Raw genomic sequence first — 22846 nt, 5'->3', positions numbered from 1 at the left:
TCACTATAGTGAATGTTACTGATTTTATAATCAGCAAAAAGTTTTAATGTGTTTAAGGCCTGTGGTTAAACAATGTTTAATAATTATTACTTTTGTTCTCGCTAATAAACCATCTTTAATCTTATACTAACCAATGAACTCATACTGTAATTTTTATCACTGCTGGAATTAAATCAGCTACATCACAACAGTGCCTTATGTGATCGTCACAGCAATCACAAATATTAAGTGTTATTGTTTCTGTGATAGCTAATTTTATGTGCCAACCTAGCTAGGTTATTGTGCCCAGATAATAGTGAAACATTTTTCTGGATGTTTCTGTGAAGGTGATTTTGGATGAGAATTATATTTAAATCTGTGGCCTTTGAATAAAGAAGATGGACCTCCATAGTGTGGGTAGGTCTCATCTAATCAGCTGAATATTTTAACAGAACCAAAACCGACCTCCCAGAACAAAAAAGAATTTTGTTCCCCAGAACAGAAAAGAATTCTTCTACCCATGGACTACTTTTGGGTTTGCACTGCAATTCTTTCCTGGGTCTACAGCCTGGTGACCTAACCTGCAGATTTTGGATCTATTAAGTCAATTGCATGAGCCGTTTTCTTAAAATCAGTCTCTCTCAGCTTCTGTTTCTCTGTCTTTCTCTGTCTCTTTTTATGTATACACATATCCTATTGGTTCTCTTTCTCTGGAGAACCTTGACTAAGACAGTCTCTATTCCATAGATGAGCAGACTGTTTTATTTTTCTTTGTGCCAACCCAGAATTGTAGGGCATTCAGTCTTTATAGTCATGAAGCCCTTTCTCTCCAGAATTATTTTCCCTGTGATTCACTGTGGGTTAAAGCATAGGAAAAGCCAGTGGAATATACATGAGCAACCTAGAAGGGGAAACACTTTTCATTTTAACAACTTTGGTTTATTTTGAGATGTCACATTTAAACATCATAAAAGCATTTAAAGCACTGTCATAGAATTGAAGGAGCAGCCAATACAAAAGTGAACACAGGTTTCCTCAGTAACCAAACATCCACATAAAGCTGGTAACTTATTCTCTGTGCATTAATAGTTCCAAGGTAATTAGTTGGTGTCTATAAAATAAATAAGCACAGAAGGCAATTCAAAATATGGAGGTAAAATCACACTTAAGAACTTCTCACAAGTACTTGGAAGAATTCACATGGGCCTTGTCTGTCTCCCTCTCATTAGCTAATTGTTCTGAATGTCTGGATTGTTCTTAGATCCACTAATTTGATAAATACTTCTTAATAGCTAAAGTTTTAGAGTAGAGTGGCATACAATACAATATAATATAATATGGTTTGAAGTAGTGCATTGCAGTACAATAAGATACAATGTTCGCTGTAGGGGGGAATAATTAAAAAAACAAAAGGTCAGTTACCATGTTGGATACCTGGGTGGCTCATTCAGTTAAACATTCCATTCTTGACTTCGGTTCAGGTCATGATCTCAGGGTCCTGGGACTGAGCACCGTGTGGTGCTCTGGTGGGTTGTGGAGCTTGCTTTGACCCTCATTTTCCCTTCCCTCTGCCCTTCCCCGCCCCCCCCACCCCCCAGAAAAAGTATACCTCTTGCATACTTGGGAGAGACCCAGGAAGAATGAGTAACTCCTTGGAATGGCCCAGGCCCTTACCTTAAAATACAGTCTCCAGTTAAAGACAAAAAAGATGTTGGGGGATGGAGAACCAATAATGCAAAGTTAACAGGAAAGCACAGTAAACAAGAGTAGCATTGTTTTGCAGATTAAGGTCACTTTCTTCTCCACTGATGCGAGTTTCTAGAGATTGAGTCTTCCCAGCTTCTTAGTACAGAGAGGGAGACACCCTTACAAATGCAGATTTCCTTTAGAAATGTAAATGTATCTTATAAAAGAGTAACTTTTACTCAGTTTCCAGAGCTTCTGTATCCACTTTTTAAAAAAATAATCAGTTTAAGGGGTGCCTGGGTGGCTTAGTGTGTTAAGCCTCTGCCCTTGGCTCAAGTCATGGTCTCAGAGTCCTGGGATAGAACTTCCCAGCGGGTTCTCTGCTCAGCAGGGAGCCTGCTTCCCCCTCTCTCTAGGTGCCTCTCTGCCTACTTGTGAACTCTCTCTGTCAAATAAATAAATAAAATATTTAAAAAATAATAATCAGCTCAAAAAGTCCTTATACCAAAGACATATTTTGGGGTGGCAAATTCTATTCCCCTTCACCATGCAATACAGTTCCATACAACAAAATATAGTGCAACGCACAACACTCTTGTTCAGAAGCGAGAATTCCACTGGTCTGGGCCCCTTCTTTCAGACGAGGAAACTGAGGCCCAAAGAGAGTAATGATTCACCTAAGTAAGTTAGGCAAACAGAGCAGTACCTGGAATCTTTAAAACATGCCAATACTGATTTCAATATGCATATGAATAACTGAAATTGGAGGACATCTTAAACCATATACTAACTCAACACTGGAGAATAAAGAGTATCAAAGTAGAAGCTGAACAGATCACGTTAAACAAATGGCAAACTTGAGATTGATTTAAAAAAAAACAATACCTAGAACTGTGATGTAAACATTACTTTCTCACCATGTAGTTCATTCCCAATCCAGCTTCCTTTAGGCTGAATTGCTAGCATCCTTTTTCACACTTCCAAGAAAAGAAAAATCTCAACTATTCCTGATTTTGTCCTTAGACTAGAATCTTAGAGTGCTGGAAATGTACCACTGTGATCTGTAATATAATACTTAGATAGTTCTGATGAAGTTTGAGAATATAGGTGAGGTTCAGTGGGGTAGAGTCGAGAGCCAACAACCAAGAAAGAATTGTTGAGATGTCTTTGGTGCAAAATGGTGTTTTATTAAAGCACAGGGACCGGACCGTGGGCAGAAAGAGCTGCTGCCCCTGGGGTTGTGAGGGGTGGTCCATTATATACTTGCAAGTTGGGAGGGGATCAGGAATAGCCTAAGTCTCTAAGGAATTTTGGAAGCAAAGTTTCAGGGACCTTGAGGGGCTAGCTGTTGTTGGGAAAAAGTCATTTATTACTGTCTAATAAAACCTTAGTCATGAGACCCTTCAGATGTTTATCAGTGGGCCATATGCTTGGGAATGATTGCCAGCACATGTCTTGGAGAATTTAGAGATAAAGGAAATTTCCAAAGGATTTTTTATATGTTAAAGTAGACTACAGGATCCTGGGGGGGGGTGGTCAGGCTAGGATTCCCTTTTGCCCATAGCGAAGTATTAAGGTGGAGGCAGTGGAGTCCCTAGAGGAATGTCACTCTGCCTGTTTCAAGGATTTGTCAGTGGGCCCTAGGTAGAAAGAAAATTTAATAACTATTCTTCTGCCTTTGTTTTCCACATCCGTTCTATAGATAACACGTGAATGTTTTGGCAATTAGGGGGAGAAATGATTGGTTATTTCTTTGGAAATATCAATTCTTAACTTAGAAGTAAAACATTCTTATTTTAGTGGTGAATATAATGAAGACCTGGGGAAGGTGAAGGATGGAGAGCTTTTATAGGGCAAGGTCATGGCCATGCAGGATGGTGCTTCTCTTTGCACTTACAAATTGTAATGCAATCAGCTTTGCACCCTCCACTGCCCTCTCATAACAAATGAGTTCACCAAAGAGTTTGAAAACGGTATGTAATGTACTGAGGTTTCTCAAAGTTTTATGTTAAGTATGATATTCAGAAACCTACATTAAGAGATGTTTGTTTGTTGTTTTTTGTTTTTCAGATAATAGTTTTAGCAATTTCCATGTCTGGTATCATCTCGAGATCCATAGCTTTCCGGGACCACCAGTAAACATTATTGAAATGAAATGCCTTGCTCTGGTAAGAACCCATTAAATGTTTTAGACTATCTTTTTGCAAACAGAGCTTTTGTTGTACACTTAAATTGCAATCCCTTAAAAACATCCATATTAAATGAGCACATTAGAATAAATTATTCAAATTATAGCATTTTTTAAAATTATAGCCGTTTTATTTTAAATTCAGTAATATGGACCTTAAGTACTTATGGAAAACATCTTTTAGCTCTATGGTATCTTATAGTAGCTTTACTGATTAGAATTCTACTTGCATATTTCAAGAGTTACCAAGAGAAAAAAATAAAAAAGAGTTACCAAGAGCAAACTTAACCTTAGCGTACTTACACTCACACATATGGTAAAAGCACGATTATGCTTTGTCAGGGGTCAGGACTATACTGTCCCCTCAAGGTCTTTCTGACTGGACTAAGAATCAAATTTGTAAAGTTTTTTTCCAGCGAGATAAACACAACACCAGGCAAAGTGGGTGCAAGGCAAGATTTATTAAAAACACTCTCCGGCGAAGTTTCAGGACCCAGGTGAAGGGGAGCCGGGAAAGTTGCACCGGGAGGATATGGGCACCCTCGGGCGAGTGTCCGTGACTCTGGAAAGCAGAGTAGCGGAAGTCGCGCACAAGGCAGGGAGGAGGGGGCTTTTAAGGGGTCTTGGGGAAAGCTCAGGGGTCTTTTGGAAGTTTCCCTTATTCGGATATCCCGCCTGCTCGTCGGGATCCCATTGGTCCACAGGAGCCGGGGGCGGGGGTCTCAGATTCCTGTTTGGGCCTTTGTTCTCCTGTCCGAGCTCAGGTCCTGTGGCGGGAACTTTCGCCATCTTGGACCTTTGTTCTTCTGTCCGAGTTCAGGTCATGTGGCGGGATCTTTTCCCCATCTTTAGTAGCCCTTCCTGCCAGCCCAACAAAATTGACATGTGACAGATTAACAGGAAAAAAAAAATCAAATTTAGTAGTGTATGTTGGGAATGCACATAGACACAGAAACTACAAAGACAGGCAAAATGAGGTATATATGTCATTTTCAATTAAGGAGAGGGTGGTAGGGGTCTGAGACTTCAAAGGGAAGAAATGCAATTTACATAAAGATGAAAAAGGATAAATATTTAGTAAGCAAATGTTTGCTGGGCCTCTTGGAAACAAAAGGATACAGAGAACTTTGATCAATCAGGTCTTGCTAGGTTCCTCCCTGCCCAGTTTGTAGTGTAATGTAGTTATCTATGGTGATAGCTCTCTTTCCCGAGCAGGGCTTCTGTCTAAATCCTTTTTATGCAGTTGAGGAGATAAGTAAAGAGCTTTTCCTGAATTTGCTGGGTTTTGATTGCTTTTTTAACTCAAAATCATCTTCCTGCCAAAGTGGCAAATTATTTTTTTTAAAGATTTTATTTATTTGACAGAGAGAGATCACAAGTAGGCAGAGAGGCAGGCAGAGAGAGAGAGAGAGAGAGAGAGAGGGGAGGAGGAAGCAGGCTTCCGGCCTAGCAGAGAGCCCGATGTGAGACTCGATCCCAGGACCCTGAGATCATGACCTGAGCTGAAGGCAGAGGCTTAGCCCACTGAGCCACCCAGGCAGCCCCAAATGTGGCAAATTTTTGAGGAGGCCTGTCTTTGGTTCCTGCAGTCTCTTGACTCTTTCAGTACTGATTCTTCTTGGTTTCTACATTAGTCCTTTCACTTTAAAACACATTTGGAGGGGCACCTGGGAGGCTCAGTGGGTTAAAGCCTCTGCCGTCGGCTCAGGTCAAGGTCTCAGGGTCCTGGGATTGAGCCCTGCATGGGGCTCTCTGCTCAGCAGGGAGCCTACCTCCCCCGCCTCTCTGCCTGCCTCTCTGCCTATTTGTGATCTCTGTCTGTCAAATAAATAAATAAAATCTTTAAAAAAAAACACACACATTTGGAGTAACAGGGATAGATTTGGCATTTTAAGTAATACTAAGAATAGGAGTGTTTTATGTTACTTATTAAAGCGTTACTAAATCCATGCTCATTATTATTATTTAATAAAGTTAAATATTGAATCATCTTGTTGTTGTTGTTTTTAAGACTTTATTTACTTATTTGAGAGACAGGGAGACCATAGCAGGGGAGAGAGGGGCAGGGGGAGAGGGTAAAGCAGATTTCCTGTTGAACTTGGAGCCTAGCGCTGACCCTGATCTGAGGACTCCGAAATCATGACTTGGGCTGAAGTCAGACACTTAACCAACTGAGCCACCCAGGTGCCCCAAATTGAGTTTTGGTTTAAATGAAACATAAAATCGGTATTAATTGCTCTTAACCATGTTTTAATTTGATTTAATTTTCTTTTTTTTTTTTAAAAGATTTATTTATTTATTTATTTATTTGACAGACAGAGGTCACAAGTAGGCAAAGAGGCAGGCAGAGAGAAAGGAGGAAGCCGGCTTCCTGCTGAGCAGAGAGCCCAATGCGGGGCTCGATCCCAGGACCCTGAGATCATGACCTGAGCTGAAGGCAGAGGCTTTAACCCACTGAGCCACCCAGGCGCCCCTGATTTAATTTTCTTATTGTTAGTATTCAGATATTCAAATTGATGGTAAAGATTACTTTCATTTTTAAACATGCAGATAGAGTTTTCATAAAATTGATTATTTAGAACCTTGAACTTATGCTCCAACAAATAAAAAAATTTAAAAAGACTAAAATAGTTTAAATCTGTAAATCAATTACTTGCCCACTTGATTTCTGGGTAAATCTCCACTGAGACATAGAAAATGGGTGGTTAAACTATTGAGATGCACTCAAATGTAGCTTGCAAAAGCATTCTCTTCTAAGTGGAAAATGATTTAATATGATCATGGTAGGGTCATTTCACTCAATGAAAATGTCTCATTTCTGTGATCCTGTTATCACTACAGAATAAAATCTTTCTTATGGGTTATTTTAAAATGATATAACTTTATATAACTACTTGCTGTGGAAAATGATTACTGGATTAGCACAAATCTCTTTCAGGACACAGGAGAAAAAAAAACATTTTAAATGGGTCCAGGAGAAATTGGAACCATGAGGTGGCACCTCAAAAAATATAGACAGTGGCTCCCTTATTAATTGTATGTTTAAAATAGGTATAGAGATGAGTAGAGACCTGCAACTCAAAGTAACAAAAAAAGATTTAATTGTAAAATACTAGCAGACAAACAATGGTTTACATCTTCTCATGAAATGGTATATAATGTGCCCCCCTTTTGGGAAGAGTTGTTAACCTTTCAAGCAAAACTGATAGAAATAGAAATTAAGATTTTTTAACTCTCAACTTTGAATGTTAAAGATTGTTATACTGACTGAGAAAATATACCATCAGGGTACTTTATGTGGATAAGTAAGAAGACTGAGCAAAAAGAAAACACCATCTGTTTCTTTTAATGTGCTTCAAATATGTTTTCATTTTTAAAATTAATATTTGCATATACACTTTTCAGGAACACATTATTTTCATAAATAATGTATTTTCAAACAACGGCCCTTGTCCATTTTCCATAAAAGACTTGCCCCTCCCTATGTAATAAATTTCATTATTATTGTGTGTTAAATAAAAATACGACCAAGTGGGGCGCCTGGGTGGTGTAGTCGGTTAATTGCATCCAACGCTTGGTTTCGGCTCAGGTCATGATCTCAGGGTCCTGACATTGGGCTCCTCGCCCAGCTTGGAATCTGCTTGAGATTCTCTTTCTCCATCTTCTATCCCTCCCTCTCATTCTGTCTCTCTCTCTCTCTGAAACAAATAAATACATTCTTAAAAAGAAAAGTACAGCCAAGTATATTAGAAGATCTAATTGGTTTTATTAAATCAGCGTCCCATCTAGCCAGCAGAGGGGAGCACCATGGAGTTGTACAAAATGAAAAAGGTTTTTATAGATGGAGGGTAGGGCAAGAAATTTATTAGAAAAAAAAAAAAAGGATTGTTCCAGACAAAGTAACTTTTAGTCATGATAAAGAGCAAGGGGTCTTAGCATTCAGATTAGTTCATTCTCCTTTGAGGGATGGAGAAGGTATATACAGATTCATTGGCACCCATCAGAAAATTCCTGACTGACCAATTAAGGCTACATTATATAGCCTATATATATATAAGGCTATTTGTGTGTGTGTGTGTGTGTGTGTTCACATCAGCTTTATTTAAAACACTCATAGGCTTTGGGCTCCTACTCATAGTTTAGACAGAGAAGGTGACTGGCATGCAAATAATAACCATTGGACACTTGCTGAGTGTCAATCATTGCTCTGTTTTGCAAGTATGAACTCATTTAATTCTTACTATAACCATGGGATCTAGGAACTAATACTTTTCCCTTTATAAAGATGAACAAAATGGGATCCAGAAACTTGCTCCAGCTTAAATGATAAGCCAGGGTCAGCACTGGAACTCAGGTAGCCTGGGGCTTAGGGACCCTCTCAGGGCAGAATGTGAGCAGGCGTTTCCTCCAAGGTTCCAGAGGCCCAGCTCGCTTCCCTCTCCCCCCACCCCCATACCTAAGATCACAATGAAGCCAGATGGAGCCACTGTCTGGGTAGCTCTTCTAGGCTACTGTTGACAGGCAACTTCGTGACCCAGGAGGCTCATGTGAAACCTACATCAATATTTTTATGGCAGTTTGAAATTGAAACTGCCATTAAAATATGTGTTATGCCTCTACTTTGGGGATTTGGCCTAAGTGATGCCATTTGGGGCCTGTGGTTACTTTTAATTTGGTTTGGTTTGTGTTTTTTTTTAAGTTTGTTTATTTTTATTTTTTTTTGTAATCTCCACACCCAACATGGGGCTCGAACCCACAACCCTGAGATCAAGAGTCATGTGTTCTTCCAACTGGGCCAGCAAGGCTCTGCGTTTTTGTTTTTGTTTTTGTTTTTAACACATGTAATTCTCATTCAGTTTGTGTTGATTTCCTGTCAGTTTTTACTTTAAACCTTTCCTGGTTTTGGTACCATAGTGTGATACCTATAACTCATCTTGTTTACGTATGTTCTTCTGATTATTACCAATTTCACCATAGCTCTTATTTTCATTAGGCATAGTTAACATAGTTATTTTATAAAGATATTTAGTAATTTATATCCAAGGTCTACATAGATAAAAATGCAACTCCTGAGCCTCCATTCCATTTAGCAGTACAGGAGTAGAACTTAGCGCCATGAATTGCTAAATTGCTGTTTGTTACTACAGGTAGGTGTATTGTACTAAGCAATCACTTTCAGCTGAAGTTGATACCAGAGGGGAGACTTTTTTGACTACCTCAATCCAGTTAGGCTGCTAAATGACAGTGATGTTGTCTCCTAGTTATTGTTTTCCCACCTTTCTAGTAGTAATTGCCTAAGGTAAAAATAAATGTACTCTTTAACTCCCAGACATGATGGTTCAGTTGGTGGAGATCATATGGATTCTTTTAGATAATCCCATCACATAAATCTTTGTGCACTTCTTGAAGAAGTTTTCCAAATACTTTCAAAAGTATGCTGAAATTGTTGTCCTTACCTATATACTGTTAGCTAATAGTTTTTAATGCATTTGCTATTTTGCAAATGCATTAAACTTTTGAGATGTATTTTATTTAAACCTTAGATCATCAGATGTAGCAATGGAGCTTTCAAGATACTAAGCCATCTCTGATTTTCCATCTGTATCTCAGCTTTGTTACATTCAACCAGTTTTCACATCTTCCTTAAAGATGGTTAGAATCTCTCTAAAATAGCATTCATGTAAGAAATGTTTATACCCTTAAGGCACATAAATTTGGTTACTTCTTCAGAGTAAGTTCCAAGAATCAGGTTATATTCACAGTAAACAATAAGTGGTTGTTAGCAGTCCATTATCTCTTGGCGTAAATTATTTAGTATTCTCTTGGAATTTTTAACATGTGATATCTGCTATTCCATTTTATTTGACCTTAAGAGATCTCTAATATGTCTTATAGTTTGACTGTGTGAGGATAATGAGAGCGATTCTTTATCTTCCTACTGACAATAATTTCAATGTACAGTAATGAGTTACAAATGTGTTCTGAAAACAAAACTTAAGTGTGTGGATAAAACCTATGCTTTAAGCTTTAGATCAGTCATAGCCTCCATAATATTTGTTCTGTTGTCAGTGACAATTGAATGACTAATTTTTTTCATTTTATAATCAATCTTTAATGAAATTCACTCTATTATTAATGGTGAGACCCAGAAGTCTCTCTGCAAGTTAGTGAGAGAAGAATGTTGGGGAGGGAAACATTTATTATACCTTTGAAGGTTTTTTTGGCTGGTCCAAGAATTAAATTGACGTGAGACAAATTAACAGGAGAAAATCAAACAGAAGTTTAATAACATGTATATCTCCTTCCTGTATACATGGGAGAGATCCGGGAAACTGAATAACTCCTCAAAATGACAGAAGCCTTCATCTTAAATACTAAATACTATCTTCAGCTAAAGACAAAGCAAAATGTTGGGGGTGGGGAGTCAGTTTTATTGGAGGTAACCAGGAAAAGCATTGTAAACAAGGGTAATGTTGCTGTGCCGATTTATGCTTTGCCTTTTCTATTGATAAGAGTCTCTAGGGATTTAGAGTCATTACCCCATCCCCCCAGCCCCCAGTGAGGGAGATGCTATTATAAAAGCAGATTTCCCTTATGAATGTAAATATCTATTATAGAAGAGTAACTCCTACTTAGTTTTTTTTGTTTGTTTTTTAAAGATTTTATTTATTTATTTATTTGCCAGACAGAGATCACAAGTAGGCAGAGAGAGAGAGAGGAGGAAGCAGGCTCCCCACTGAGCAGAGAGCCCGATGTGGGGCTCGATCCCAGGACCCTGAGATCACGACCTGAGCCGAAGGCAGAGGCTTTAACCCACTGAGCCACCCAGGTGCCCCCCTACTTAGTTTTTCCAAGGAGCTTAGTGTTTGTGTTTGTTGTTTCCTAAAAATAATCAGTTTAAAATAATCAGTATGACAAAGAGACATATCTTGGGATGGTGAAGTTTTCTCCCCTTCAGGAGCATAGTTAAAAACACTATTATTTTCTTCTTCTTCATTTTTTTTGTATTTTTATATTCTATATTTTTGGGGGGGGTGAAAGATCATATATCATGGCTATTGTACATGATACTGAAATTTTTCTTCCTCGTGAGGTCTTGATGTAAAAAATTAATTTTCTGCTTTGAATTTATCTTGAGAAAATAAAATATAGACTATATGTGTACAGGTACATGTACATGTATGTAAATACATGTATACAGCCATGAGCAGGCTATGAAGGCACACACATGAGTTTTGTCTTTCCACAATGTCAGCCTTATTCAGTCATGAAGCAAAGTTAAATCACAATGATAAAGCAGGTTCAGGATTCCAAACTCAATGACAGTTCACCATGTGATCCAACTTGGCTTCTTACATGGCACACAGAACAGAACAGAACAGAAGACTTGGCACACAACAAACGAGATAACAGAAGGGGGTAGGAAGTTAACGAACCAAACCCAAAGTCAGTCTGTGGGCGCACAGTTGGAGGTGAGGCCTGGGTCCTGTCCGAGTCAACTTTGGACTCTTATCTTTTATTATATTCAAGCAGTGAAGGATCTCAGTTTTCGGAGCTCCATCGCACAGAGTTTCAGCCGCAGTTGCCTTTTTTTAGTGGTCAGACATAGAGAAGTCATGTCTGAACAGTCTGAGAGTTCGTTACCGGAGTCCTCCCCTTGGTAAAGGGATTGACTCGGTCTTGGGCCGCTGCAGACCTGCTCTGGTTCTCCTTGTTACCAGTGCTGGGGCATCAGCTGATGCTGGTCCTGGTGATATCTTGTAGCTGCAGTACCTTGAGCTACTTGCGTCGTTGCTTGACATAGGCCCCTGCTTGACACGAGAGGCTCCATTTTGCGCTCTACATATATACATACATATGTGTGTATACAGAGAGCAGGGGGAGAGAGACCTTATCTTAAACAGTTAAGCAGGAGGCTAATTCCTAGGGATCAGTCCCTACAACCAGATAAATTTCTTTTTTTTTTTTTTTTAAGATTTTATTTACTTATTTGACAGAGATCACAGGTAGGCAGAGAGGAGGAAGCAGGCTCCCTGTGGAGCAGAGAGCCCGATGCGGAGCTCGATCCCAGGACCCTGAGATCATGACCTGAGCCAAAGGCAGAGGCTTTAACCCATTGAGCCACCCAGGCGCCCCTCAGATATATTTTAATTTGTCACAGCTTCTAATAGCTGCTGCACCCCCACCCCCGCCCCTGAGGTGATGGTAAGTGTCTGAATACACACGAACAAACCTATACACTCTTCAGGAGTTTCTGACTTTTTCACAGGTTCTCAGTGCCTGTCGAGTACATGCTCGCTCGCACATCATCTGCCGATCCGGCACTGGCAACCCACCTTGATTGCACGTCTGCCTTCTGTATGTCTCAGGCTGGGTGGGGAGGTGTGATGCATGACTTCCTTAGGTATAGGGGCCATGCGGGTGGCAGTAGCAGAGGAATGTCAAGGGCATTTCTAGTTTTCAGCTGTCTGCCTGTTTCCTCTGAGTTCTGAACTGTTGGCACTAACTTTTCAATTTAGGAAAGTCCCTGACACAGACTGTAGTTATCACTTCTTTTGAATTACATGGTACATTTTAAAACACCCTGGTACAGTTTGTTTACTGACTTGGTAATGTTTGTAAATGGAGTAAAATTAAAATTGAAAATTTCCTCAATAATATGCCTCACTTAAATTAATATTGTGTGTTTTGGACCTCAGAAATAACCCCTTTATTTTTTTTTTTTAATTAAGTAGGCTCTGTGCCCAACATGGGGCTTGAATCCATGACCCTAAGATCAAGAGTTACATGCTTTACTGACTGAACCAGCCAGGCACCTCAGAAATAATCCCTTTAAAAGGAACTCATGGGGACACCGGGGTGGCTCAGTCGGTTGAGCGTCTGCCTTTGGCTCAGGTCATGGAACTGAGCCCCATGTTGGGTTCCATGCTCAGCAGGGAGCCTGCTTCTCCCTCTCTCCCCTTGCTTGTGCTCGCTCTCCCTATCTCTCTCTCTCTCTCTCTCAAATAAATAAGTCAAATCTTTAAATAAAAAAATAATAAAATAAAATGAAGTGAACTCATGATTATCTTCTGGGAGAAGATATGGTGGGAAATATATCCTGCTAGTGCATGTTGAATTGTCATTGACTCCATTAGGCTTTTATGGGCAAAAAAACATAATCTTGATTTAATCTGACCCAGTTAGAGTAGGAAGTGATGAGGTTTTCAGTGCAAATACTCGGTGAGTTAAATTTTCCCTATTCAGAGAAGGTGTGAACTGGCAACCAAATGATAAATTCAACCCACTGTCTTTCGCAGAGCTGTTCTTACCAATAACGTTCATGAAAGTAGGTAGCCTAGGTTTACTTGATAATTTTAAACTCTTCCTGAGTAAGCTCTTATCAGTGATTGCTGTATTATTTAGTTCAAAGTATCCAGACTATTACACATATTAACCATTAGGTTTATATACAAATACTAACGTGTCTTACAAATTGCACATTTATTCTTTAGCGAGTATTTAATGCCTCTGGTATCCTTTTCACTATTCTAGATGCTGAGGAACAGTGATGAATATTACAAACAAGATCCCTATTTACATGGAGCTAACATTATAGTGGAGTAAGACAGAAAACAAAACTAACATTGAAATAAGATATTTCGTGGGAAATTTTTCTGTTGTCTTATATTTTCAACTAAAGACAAACCTGGGAGCCATTGATAATTTTCGCTCCATGTTATGAAAGCTGCTTCATAAAGTCCTTTATAAAGGACTCACTAAATGTTTTAGTTATGGTGTTTTAGCTGACATGATCAACTCCACAATTTCAGTGGCCTAACACAATAAAAATTCTTAATACTTGTAACACTCTGGTGCACTTGTTCCCAGTTGGTGGCTGATATCTACCATGTTGTGTTCCAGCGTCCTCCCATATAAAAGTTCCATCAACCTTTAGGAACTAAGCAGTTCATATATATATTTTAGAAACCGTTTTCAGTTCTCTACCGAATTTAGTCTATTCAGTTTTTCTGTTACCATGACAATAAATACCTAAGCTAAATTTAGTGATAATTGTGCCAACAAAAATAGTGCAGAGTTTCGTCAACTGTGGTGTGAAGACTGAGGAAATGCACCCAGGTGGAGCAACTGACAAATATCCCGGCCCTCGGAACAAAATGAGCTTGGTGAGACAGGAGGTAGTAGGTAGGAGCCCAGACATTCCAGGAACAGAAATGATGCCTGTGAGGCTGGAGCTTGGACAGAAATGGCAGTGGGTTGGGGATTGCGGGGGGCGGAGGGCGGTTCTTCCAGTCAGAGGTGCCGTCAGGACCACATCTTGCAGGGCCTCTGAGGGTAAGACGAGATTTTATTCCACGTGCAACTAGAAGCCACTTGAGAGTGTAAAGAGGGGAATGACCTGACCTGTTTTAAAATCTCTCAAAATGTTTCTTCTATTTTAAGAAAATAATGAACATATAAATTATATTTAGATGCCAAAAATATCTTTAAAGATTTATTTATTTATTTATTCATGAGAGAGGGAGAGAGAAAGGAAGAGCACAAGGTGGGGAGGGGCAGAGGGAGAGGGACAAGCAGACTCTGCTGAGCACAGAGCCCCATGAGGGGCCTGATCCCAGGACCCCAAGATCATGACTGAGTGAAGTCAGATGCTTAACTGATTGAGCCACCCAGGTGTCCCTGAAAATATTTTATATTTGTTTTAAAGTGAATATGGTGGGCGAGGGGTCCTGGGAGGCTCAGTCATTTAAGCATCTGACCCTTGATTTTAGCTCAGACCATGATCTCAGGGTCATGAGACCGAGCCCGGAATCGGGATCTGCACTGGGAATGGAGCCTGCTTAAGAGTCTCTCTCTGCCCCTCCCCATCTACCCCCTCTCCTCCTCTCTCTCCCTTTCAAATAAATAAATAAATTTTAAAAATGAAAATGAATATAAGTAATCAAAGTTCCTCTGAAAACGTTTATAATTTGCAAAATTCAATACATCTGTTTGTACGTATTTTAAACCTATTCCAATTTCAGCTGAGTGAATTTTTTCAGTGTTCTAAATTTCAACATCTTATGAAGGTCTCCATGCTCTAAAATCTTTACTTATATGCCACAGGATTAAATATACATAATTTATTCCTTTTACAAAAGGATGATGAAAAATGAAACCAATTTCTTCAAGCAGTCATTATGTTAGCTAAAATATTGCTTAAGTACAATCCAGAGAAAAATACTGAACACCTTATAAAGGAATGCTCTCTATCATTGTACCCAAAAGAGGCCATGTAAAGACAAAAGACAAAAAAAAAAGTCACTATTTCACTTGAATTTCCAAAACCAAAATCAGTCCAAATTGATATATATTTAATTCTAATAAAACTTATAAAACCACTCATCGAAGTGGGAGAATATGCCATTGGCAAGACATACACTAGCCAAATATTTCACACCTTTTATATAGAGAGCGTAATCACAGAAATTCAGCTGTCTTTATATTTCCCATTGAGTGAGAGTTATTTGTCATAAAATGGAATGGGGGTGGCAGGATGCCTTAGACAATAAGACTATTAACCATTTTTGCAAATGACTTCTTTATACATTATTTTTCTGACGTTGAAAATAGTTATGTATTTTTGGACTATGTAGGTAACACAAAGGAGGTATTTTAAGAATAAACTTACAAACCTGGATCATCTCATCAAATGATGAATGACAAAAATCTCTTTAACTTATTGAGTACATGAAATATTTAAAGAAATACCTAATTTTTATGGCCTTAAGAAATACAGTTAGAAAATTAATCTTGTCTAAATTAATTTTGACAGTATTTTGGCAGATGTATATTTAAAAGAGATTATTCATACAATACTATATTTTAAAGGTGTAATTTAGGGGTTTTTATCGATTTAAACTTGAAAAGAAAATATTCAAGTTATAATGAATGTTAGAAATTATTTTTTATAATGCTGTAGTTAAATTTGACACGAATTTTACCAGACTAGAAATACAGCACTCTTAATTAATTGGATACTTAAAGCTTTTTACTATAATGAAACATTCGTTTCTATTGAGTCTCTTGCCGGTTTTGAGGCCCCAGAGAATTCCACTGCAGGCTTTCCCTAGAGACTGCCTTACTGCTGTAGTGCAGGTGGTTGGAAGCAATTAACGATTGCTCTCTGGAAGGCTGCTCGATTTTGAGGGGGTGTCCAGACCTACTGGATAAGAGTGAAGTGATCAAGTAGTGGTATTTGCCATGGATGTGTCAAAAAGAGGCTCTTAACACAAGTGCCCCAGAGCTGCCATCCCCATTTGCATCTCTAAAGATTCGTCCAAGGTTAGAATGTCCTAACACGTTTGTATCACTAGGGCGTGCTTCTGTTTCATGGCTTGTAGTTCACAGCCATTGCAGCAGATTGAAAGTGGTTTTGTTCCACTTTGTGTTCAGAGTCTAAATGTGATGAGACATAAAGCCATCTGATATTCCAGTACTTCATTCCTCTTTAGACCAGAGTTTTTCAATGTACGGTCTCAAAAAAATGTGAGTGTGTCAAAACAAGCATTTTGGGGGGTGGGAGGAGGGGGGTATAATAGAATACAAGAGAATAGAAGCATCAGAGAATGTCACATATGGGAAGAGCAGGGATCATTTTGTGAATCTTTTTTTTCAGTGGTATGTGTATGTGGGCCACGTTGTGATGTAAAATGAATTACTCTAGGTTGTGATGAGAACATTCTGAAAATCACTGGTTTAGATCCTAGTATTTTTACTTCTGTGAAGAAGAAGCTAAAGCATTGTTTTAAACTGACACTGACCTTGTCTGAGAAATATCTGAGTAATAGACCAGGACAAATGTCTAGTCCAAAGCTGTCTCATTTCAGTTTTCTGCCTAAGGAGCTGGGCAAAGTTTCTAGTCCAATATATAGTTGGTATTTGTTATCCTGGCATATGGCCTAGTCGTTGATTTGTGTGACCCTTAGAAACTTCCTTAGGAGGCTGAATTCTATAACAGTCTCATGAAATACTTCAGAGTGCCTAGAAAATGATAAACTCAATGACATAATGTCATTATTGGTTTTTTTCCATTTTATATTTTTAATTATCTTTCTTTATAATCATGAGCTTAGTTACTTTACTACAGCAATTTAAATGCCCATGTATTTTAAGAATCCATGATTCTAATATCTCCTGAAACTATTGTGGATAGCCATTTTCCCATGCATTTATAATTAAATCTGATTTGTAATAAATGATATCCTGATTTAATTGTAAATTTGTATATATTCTTGTTTTTCATCTCTCCTTACCAGATGATGTTCACCACACTCAATGCTGTTTCCATTCCCCTAAAATATAACATTTATCCACTCATTTATTTATATATTGGTAATTAAGCAAGTATTCATTCTTTGGGTGAAGCTGTAATGTCTATCTTGAAGATATGTGTTGTAAATAACTCTCTCCCCGTCACCACCTGTCCCTACCAGCTTAGTATCAAGGTTGTTTTAGTCATTCTATAATGTGATAAGTTTCAAAATAATTCCAAGTTCTAAAGTACGCCCATTGCCAAGCTTTGAATTATGACTGAAATGCTTGACATTTTCCATTTCATTAGGGTAAGACATTATAGACAACTCATCCTTGTTCAGAATTGAGATATGTCCTGTCTGTTGATCACCTTTAACATTTTTGTTTCAATTAATGGCTTTTTACAATTACTGTAGTATAGTGGAGATTGTGGCTGTAATGGGATGAAATATAAGTCATTAGAATGGTCAGAATGGGGATCAAGAAATGTCTTAGAACCTGAACAGTACCTTCCAGGGCTAAGTGAGTGTAGCTAGAGGGACAGGATAGGAGAAACCAGAATGGAAGGAAAGACTCTAAACAAGAAGGTAATTGTATTATCAGCATGATTTGTCTTCTTCAGATTTTCCTTAGTACTTAATACTGATGTAGAGAGATACTTAAAGTGTGTCCTCTGTATCAGCAGAACTTTTTAGAAATATATATTATCAGGCCCACATCCCAGAGCGACTAAATCAGAGTCTTTGGGGGCAGTGGGGGCCAGTAATCTATGTTTTAGCAATCTCTGCAGATGATTCTTATGCATGCTAAAGTTTGAGTACCACAGCTAGAGAAAACATTGACAAATGGACCTCATGGTCATAATGGTATCGAAGAAAACGATATTTTATTTTTTTAAAGATTTTATTTATTTATTTGACAGATGGAGATCACAGAGAAGCAGGCAGAGAGAGAGGAGGAATCAGGTTCCCTGCTGAGCAGAGAACCCGATGTGGGGCTCGATCCCAGGACCCTGAGATCATGACCTGAGCTGAAGGCAGAGGCTTTAACCCACTGAGCCACCCAGGCGCCCGAAAACTATATTTTAAATGTAATTTTATCCTTTCCATAGCATTTAGCTAGATGGATGTCTTAGAGTATTTGTTGTTGAAAAAAATACCATTTACCAAGACTAGTCAAGAAAAACATATAAGAGATTAAAAGTGATATATATTTAATAGTGGATCAAGGAGAGAAATAAAATAAATGGCCTTATGTTATATAAAAGTTTTCTTTGCATTTGCTTTTATAGAACAATGACTCACTCTATGCGGACACTAAAAGCTGATTATTATATATTTGTTCTGTAATTCTAGGAGAGCATTTGCATGGAAATACCTCTCTCTAATCCAAAAGAGAGAATCATTCACATAGATGTGCAGTTATCCAGTGCTGCCCTTAATGGACTCAAGCAACTTACTCTGCATCCGCTAGAGTACATGAACTATGTCGTACAGTATTCTCCAGCGACTACAGGCTGTAGAGATGAAAGGTATGGTTTGAGTGTGGCATTTTATTGTTGATCCTTTGAAAGAAAGCCTTCAAAAGGATTTTAAGTGACTTATTCATCTACTCAAATAAAAGATGACAGAGTTGACATACCAGCCCAGTTATAATTTTATTTATTTATTGTTTCCAGTTAATACTTATAGACAGTCACAGGTTCTGTTTCTGTTTCCCCAGAAGGGAGCACATGCTGATAATACAGAAAGGTCTCCAGAGTTGCGTATCACTTAATAGCCTTCACACAAAAATATACAGGTGTTTAAATCAACGAACCAAATTGGATTTAATTACAGAAAGCAGGACTTCTCTTGTTATTGCTCCTGCAAGACATTTGACTTCATTAATGTTTAAATATTTTTCATTCATTCAACAGGCATTTATTAAACAGATCTTAATGATGACACTTTTTTCTGAATAATGAAGTGATCTTCTCATGAAAATGAAACATTTAAAAATAGATCTACAACAACAGTAGAATGTGTCACAAAGCAGTTGTCAAATATTGTATTTGAAACCACCTATTTGGGATTTTTTCTGCCAATTTTATTACACAAACTAAAACCACTGATAAGATTTTGTATATTTTTCTCCACCAGCATTGTTTTTCAGCCAGATGTGGCTCTCGAGTTCTGGTATTTACTGAGATTAACTACTGAATTGCCGAAACCAGTCACAATACCAGAAATACAATGTGACCTTGGGAAGTAAGTTCCATTTCATAGATAAAATTGTTTCATGGAAGGAGAAAAGTTTATCTAAAAGAATATTGTTGTAATCTACTTAATCTTTTTGGTAAGACATAAATACATTTTTTAAAAATTTTTATTTATTTTTGTTATTTTTTATTTTTATTTTTTATAAATATATAATATATTTTTATCCCCAGGGGTACAGGTCTGTGAATCGCCGGGTTTACACACTTCACAGCACTCACCCCAGCACATACCCTCCCCAGAGTCCATAACCCCACCCCCCCACTTCCAACCCCCTCCCCCCAGCAACCCTCAGTGTTTTGTGAGACTACGAGTCACTTATGGTGACACTTATGGTGACAATCCCATCTTGTTTCATTCATTCTTCTCCTACCCCCTTAACCCACCATGTTGCATCTCCACTCCCTCATATCAAGGAGATCATATGATAGTTGTCTTTCTCCAATTGACTTACTTCACTAAGCATGATACCCTCTAGTTCCATCCACATTGTCGCAAATGGCAAGATTTGATTTCTTTTGATGGCTGCATAGTATGCCATTGTGTATATATACCACACCGTATTTATCCATTCATCTGTTGATGGACATCTAGGTTCTTTCCATAGCTTGGCTATTGTAGACATTGCTGCTGTAAACATTCGGGTGCACGTGCCCTTCGGATCACTACGTTTGTATCTTTAGGGTAAATACCCAGTAGTGCAATTGCTGGGTCATAGGGTAGTTCTATTTTCAACATTTTGAGGAACCTCCATGCTGTTTTCCAGAGTGGTTGCACCAGCTTGCATTCCCACCAAAGTGAAGGAGGGCTCCCCTTTCTCCACATCCTCACCAGCATCTGTCATTTCCTGACTTGTTAATTTTAGCCATTCTGACTGGTGTGAGGTGATATCTCATTGTGGTTTTGATTTTTATTTCCAACACAGGCAACAAGTCAGGTTTACAGATGCTAAGTGATTTGCCCTAGGTCACTCAATGTAGAAAAGAGACTAAGGAGAATGTTCTTGTATATAATTTTCCAGATTCAAACTAGTGGATCTACATAGAAAATCCAGTGGAAATCCAAAGATTTGCCCTACAAACCTTTGAAAGATAATAGTCTCTAAGCAAATAAATAACATCTGTGAATATAAAAACGTGCCAAAATCTCTACATTCTCTAGCAGAGATGTCCTTTGGCCTCTTTCCTGCTTCATATTATAGTATTATACATGATTGTATTAACAATACTTAACAAAGGATGATTAGGAAATACGTGAATCTGCAAGAGGATTCGGTGCAATCTTGCTTCAAACAAAATACAGCGTGTTAGGCCTGAAGGCAAACCTAAAATACCCTGGAAGTAGCATATGTAAAAGAAACAGCATCCAGGTGAAATAACATAAAGGGCTTTTAATTAAATATAACTTAGAGTATTGGGCTGATTTTAATGGCACAGTAGATCCTCCAGTATTGTTTTTGTTACCATTCCAAGTTGTCTTTCCTGCATTTCAATCACCACTGATAGATGAAACTTTAGGTCTCAGATTTTTTTTTCTGTCCAAAGGACAATACACAATTCATGCTTTTAAAGAGCTTGTGCACTAATGGACAAATCAGTACCTCTTTGTTAATTTATCTCCCTTAGCACTCCAGCAGTGCTCCTTAGCTCCTCCCAGTGCCAGATCTGTACCTGATAAATCCTTAGCAAGTCCTTTGTTAAGGAAGTGGTCCCAGTAAGAACAATCAGTAAGAGAATAGGGGAAGCAGGATAAGAAAGGGGAAGAAGCTAAGCAAGGGTGTGATGGCAGGTGTAGCCCCAGACTATGTGATCCTGCAGAGGGCTCTGTAGCATAAATTACACCTCAGAGTTGGTCCTGTCTTAATGCAAAGATGCTTGACTTTTGAACTCTCTTACTAGTTTATTTCCCTGATTCTGTTTTCGTGGTTTCTAAGCTGTTTGTTCCATGCTTCCTCCTGATCCTTTCTCTCTATCTGTTTGTCTTCCAGATCACTAATTCTATCTTCTGTCTCAGTTACCCTAGCTTTGAGAGAGTTTAGATTGGATTGGAACTCATTGAGAGCATTGTGAACCTCCTCCCTGGTAGCTTTTAGCTCCGCCCTAACATTGTGAACATCCTGTCTGGTCGCTTTCAGTTCGGCCCTAATCAATTCTGTTTGGTCATCCATGGCTTTCTCCAACCTAGCTATTGCCTGGATAATTGTTAGCCTGAATTCTCTTTCCGACATATTGTCTATGTTGATAGCCGTTAGGTCTGTTGCAGAAGGTCCATCCTCTGTATTTTTCTTCTGTTGGGCATTCCTCCTCCCAGTCATTTTGGTGAGAGATGACTGAATGGATGTAGCTGGATGTATCGACCGTGATGCAGTCAAGGTGCACCCTGGAACACTTCTGAGCAATCAGGATTCCCCACCCAAACGAGAGACAAAAGAAAAAGAAAAAAAGAGAGAGAGAGAGACAGGAAAGAAAGGGAAGATGAAAGAGAAGGTTCAGCCCAAATGGGCCCCAATGTACGATTTATGAAGTAGACAAACAAAAATACTGATAAAAGTATATGACACGAGAAAAAAAATATATATGCAAATAAAGGAAGAACCTCATCAAAAGGAATCCCAGGTATAAGATTTATATACTATCAGGACAAAAACAAAAACACAGAAACAGTGGTGGAAGAAAAAGATGGGAGAGTGGTTATAAATTCTCAGTGTGGGCGAGGAAGGTTGTTTTGATTCTTCCTGGATGTATCTTGATATCTTTGTTAAAGGACTCAACTTTCCTAAGATAAAGCGGGATTAAAAATTGGTTTACCTATAGGGGTAGTATTGATTGGGGAAAGGGGATTACTTTGAAGTTTAACTCTATATGAATATTAGAAAATAAAAATAAAAAGGAATTAACTAGACTAAACTCAACTAAAATTAAAAAAAAAAAAGTAGTTCAAAATATAGAAATGTAAAAGAAAAACACAGGTGTGTGTATCAAAAAGGTCAGGTTAGAAGGTTATTATGGAATTTGATGTACTGGACACCTCACTGTGATGGTAAAGAAGTTAAAAAATTATCTATATATAAAAAAAAATGAACCAGAATAGTAGGAACGAGTTAAAAATAAAAGTTGTCCTATGAAGTAGTGGTAGTTGTTCTCTTGCAGTCTTTTTTTTTTTTTTTTTTTTCCTTTCTTGGTTTGTTTTCTGGGGGAGGGGCCTGCCACGTGGGTTTTCAGTCATTGATGTTCCCTGAGTTAAGTCCTCCCGCCCGCCTCAAGGGGGTGGGCTCTGAGGAAACTGGTTTTTTTCAGGCTTTTGTTCTCTGGCGGTTTTTTATGTTTGTTCACTTTTTTTTTTTTCTCTCACCTGGACCGCTTTTGATGGTTTTTGTAGTTTTAGAGGAAATCAAACTGTACCCTGACCTCCCTCTCAGAGAGAAGCCTCAGTCTGGCTG

The 22846-nt window shown here is 38.4% G+C and overlaps 1 protein-coding gene across 1 annotated transcript in view; it reads left to right on the top strand.

Moving 5' to 3' along the window:
* The window catches only part of CFAP47 (cilia and flagella associated protein 47), a 515984-nt gene that overhangs the window by 371623 nt on the left and 121515 nt on the right, over positions 1-22846 (top strand). The window contains exons 52-54 of the mRNA XM_044235156.1: positions 3736-3833; positions 18505-18680; positions 19291-19398. Of these exons, the coding sequence (XP_044091091.1) occupies positions 3736-3833; positions 18505-18680; positions 19291-19398 (382 nt within the window). The remainder of the gene's footprint in view (positions 1-3735; positions 3834-18504; positions 18681-19290; positions 19399-22846) is intronic.

Source organism: Neovison vison, chromosome X (genome assembly GCF_020171115.1).
Source record: "Neovison vison isolate M4711 chromosome X, ASM_NN_V1, whole genome shotgun sequence".
NCBI lineage: Eukaryota > Metazoa > Chordata > Mammalia > Carnivora > Mustelidae > Neogale > Neogale vison.
Note: the sequence above shows the minus strand (reverse complement) of the source record. Positions and strands in the feature narration are given on the sequence as shown.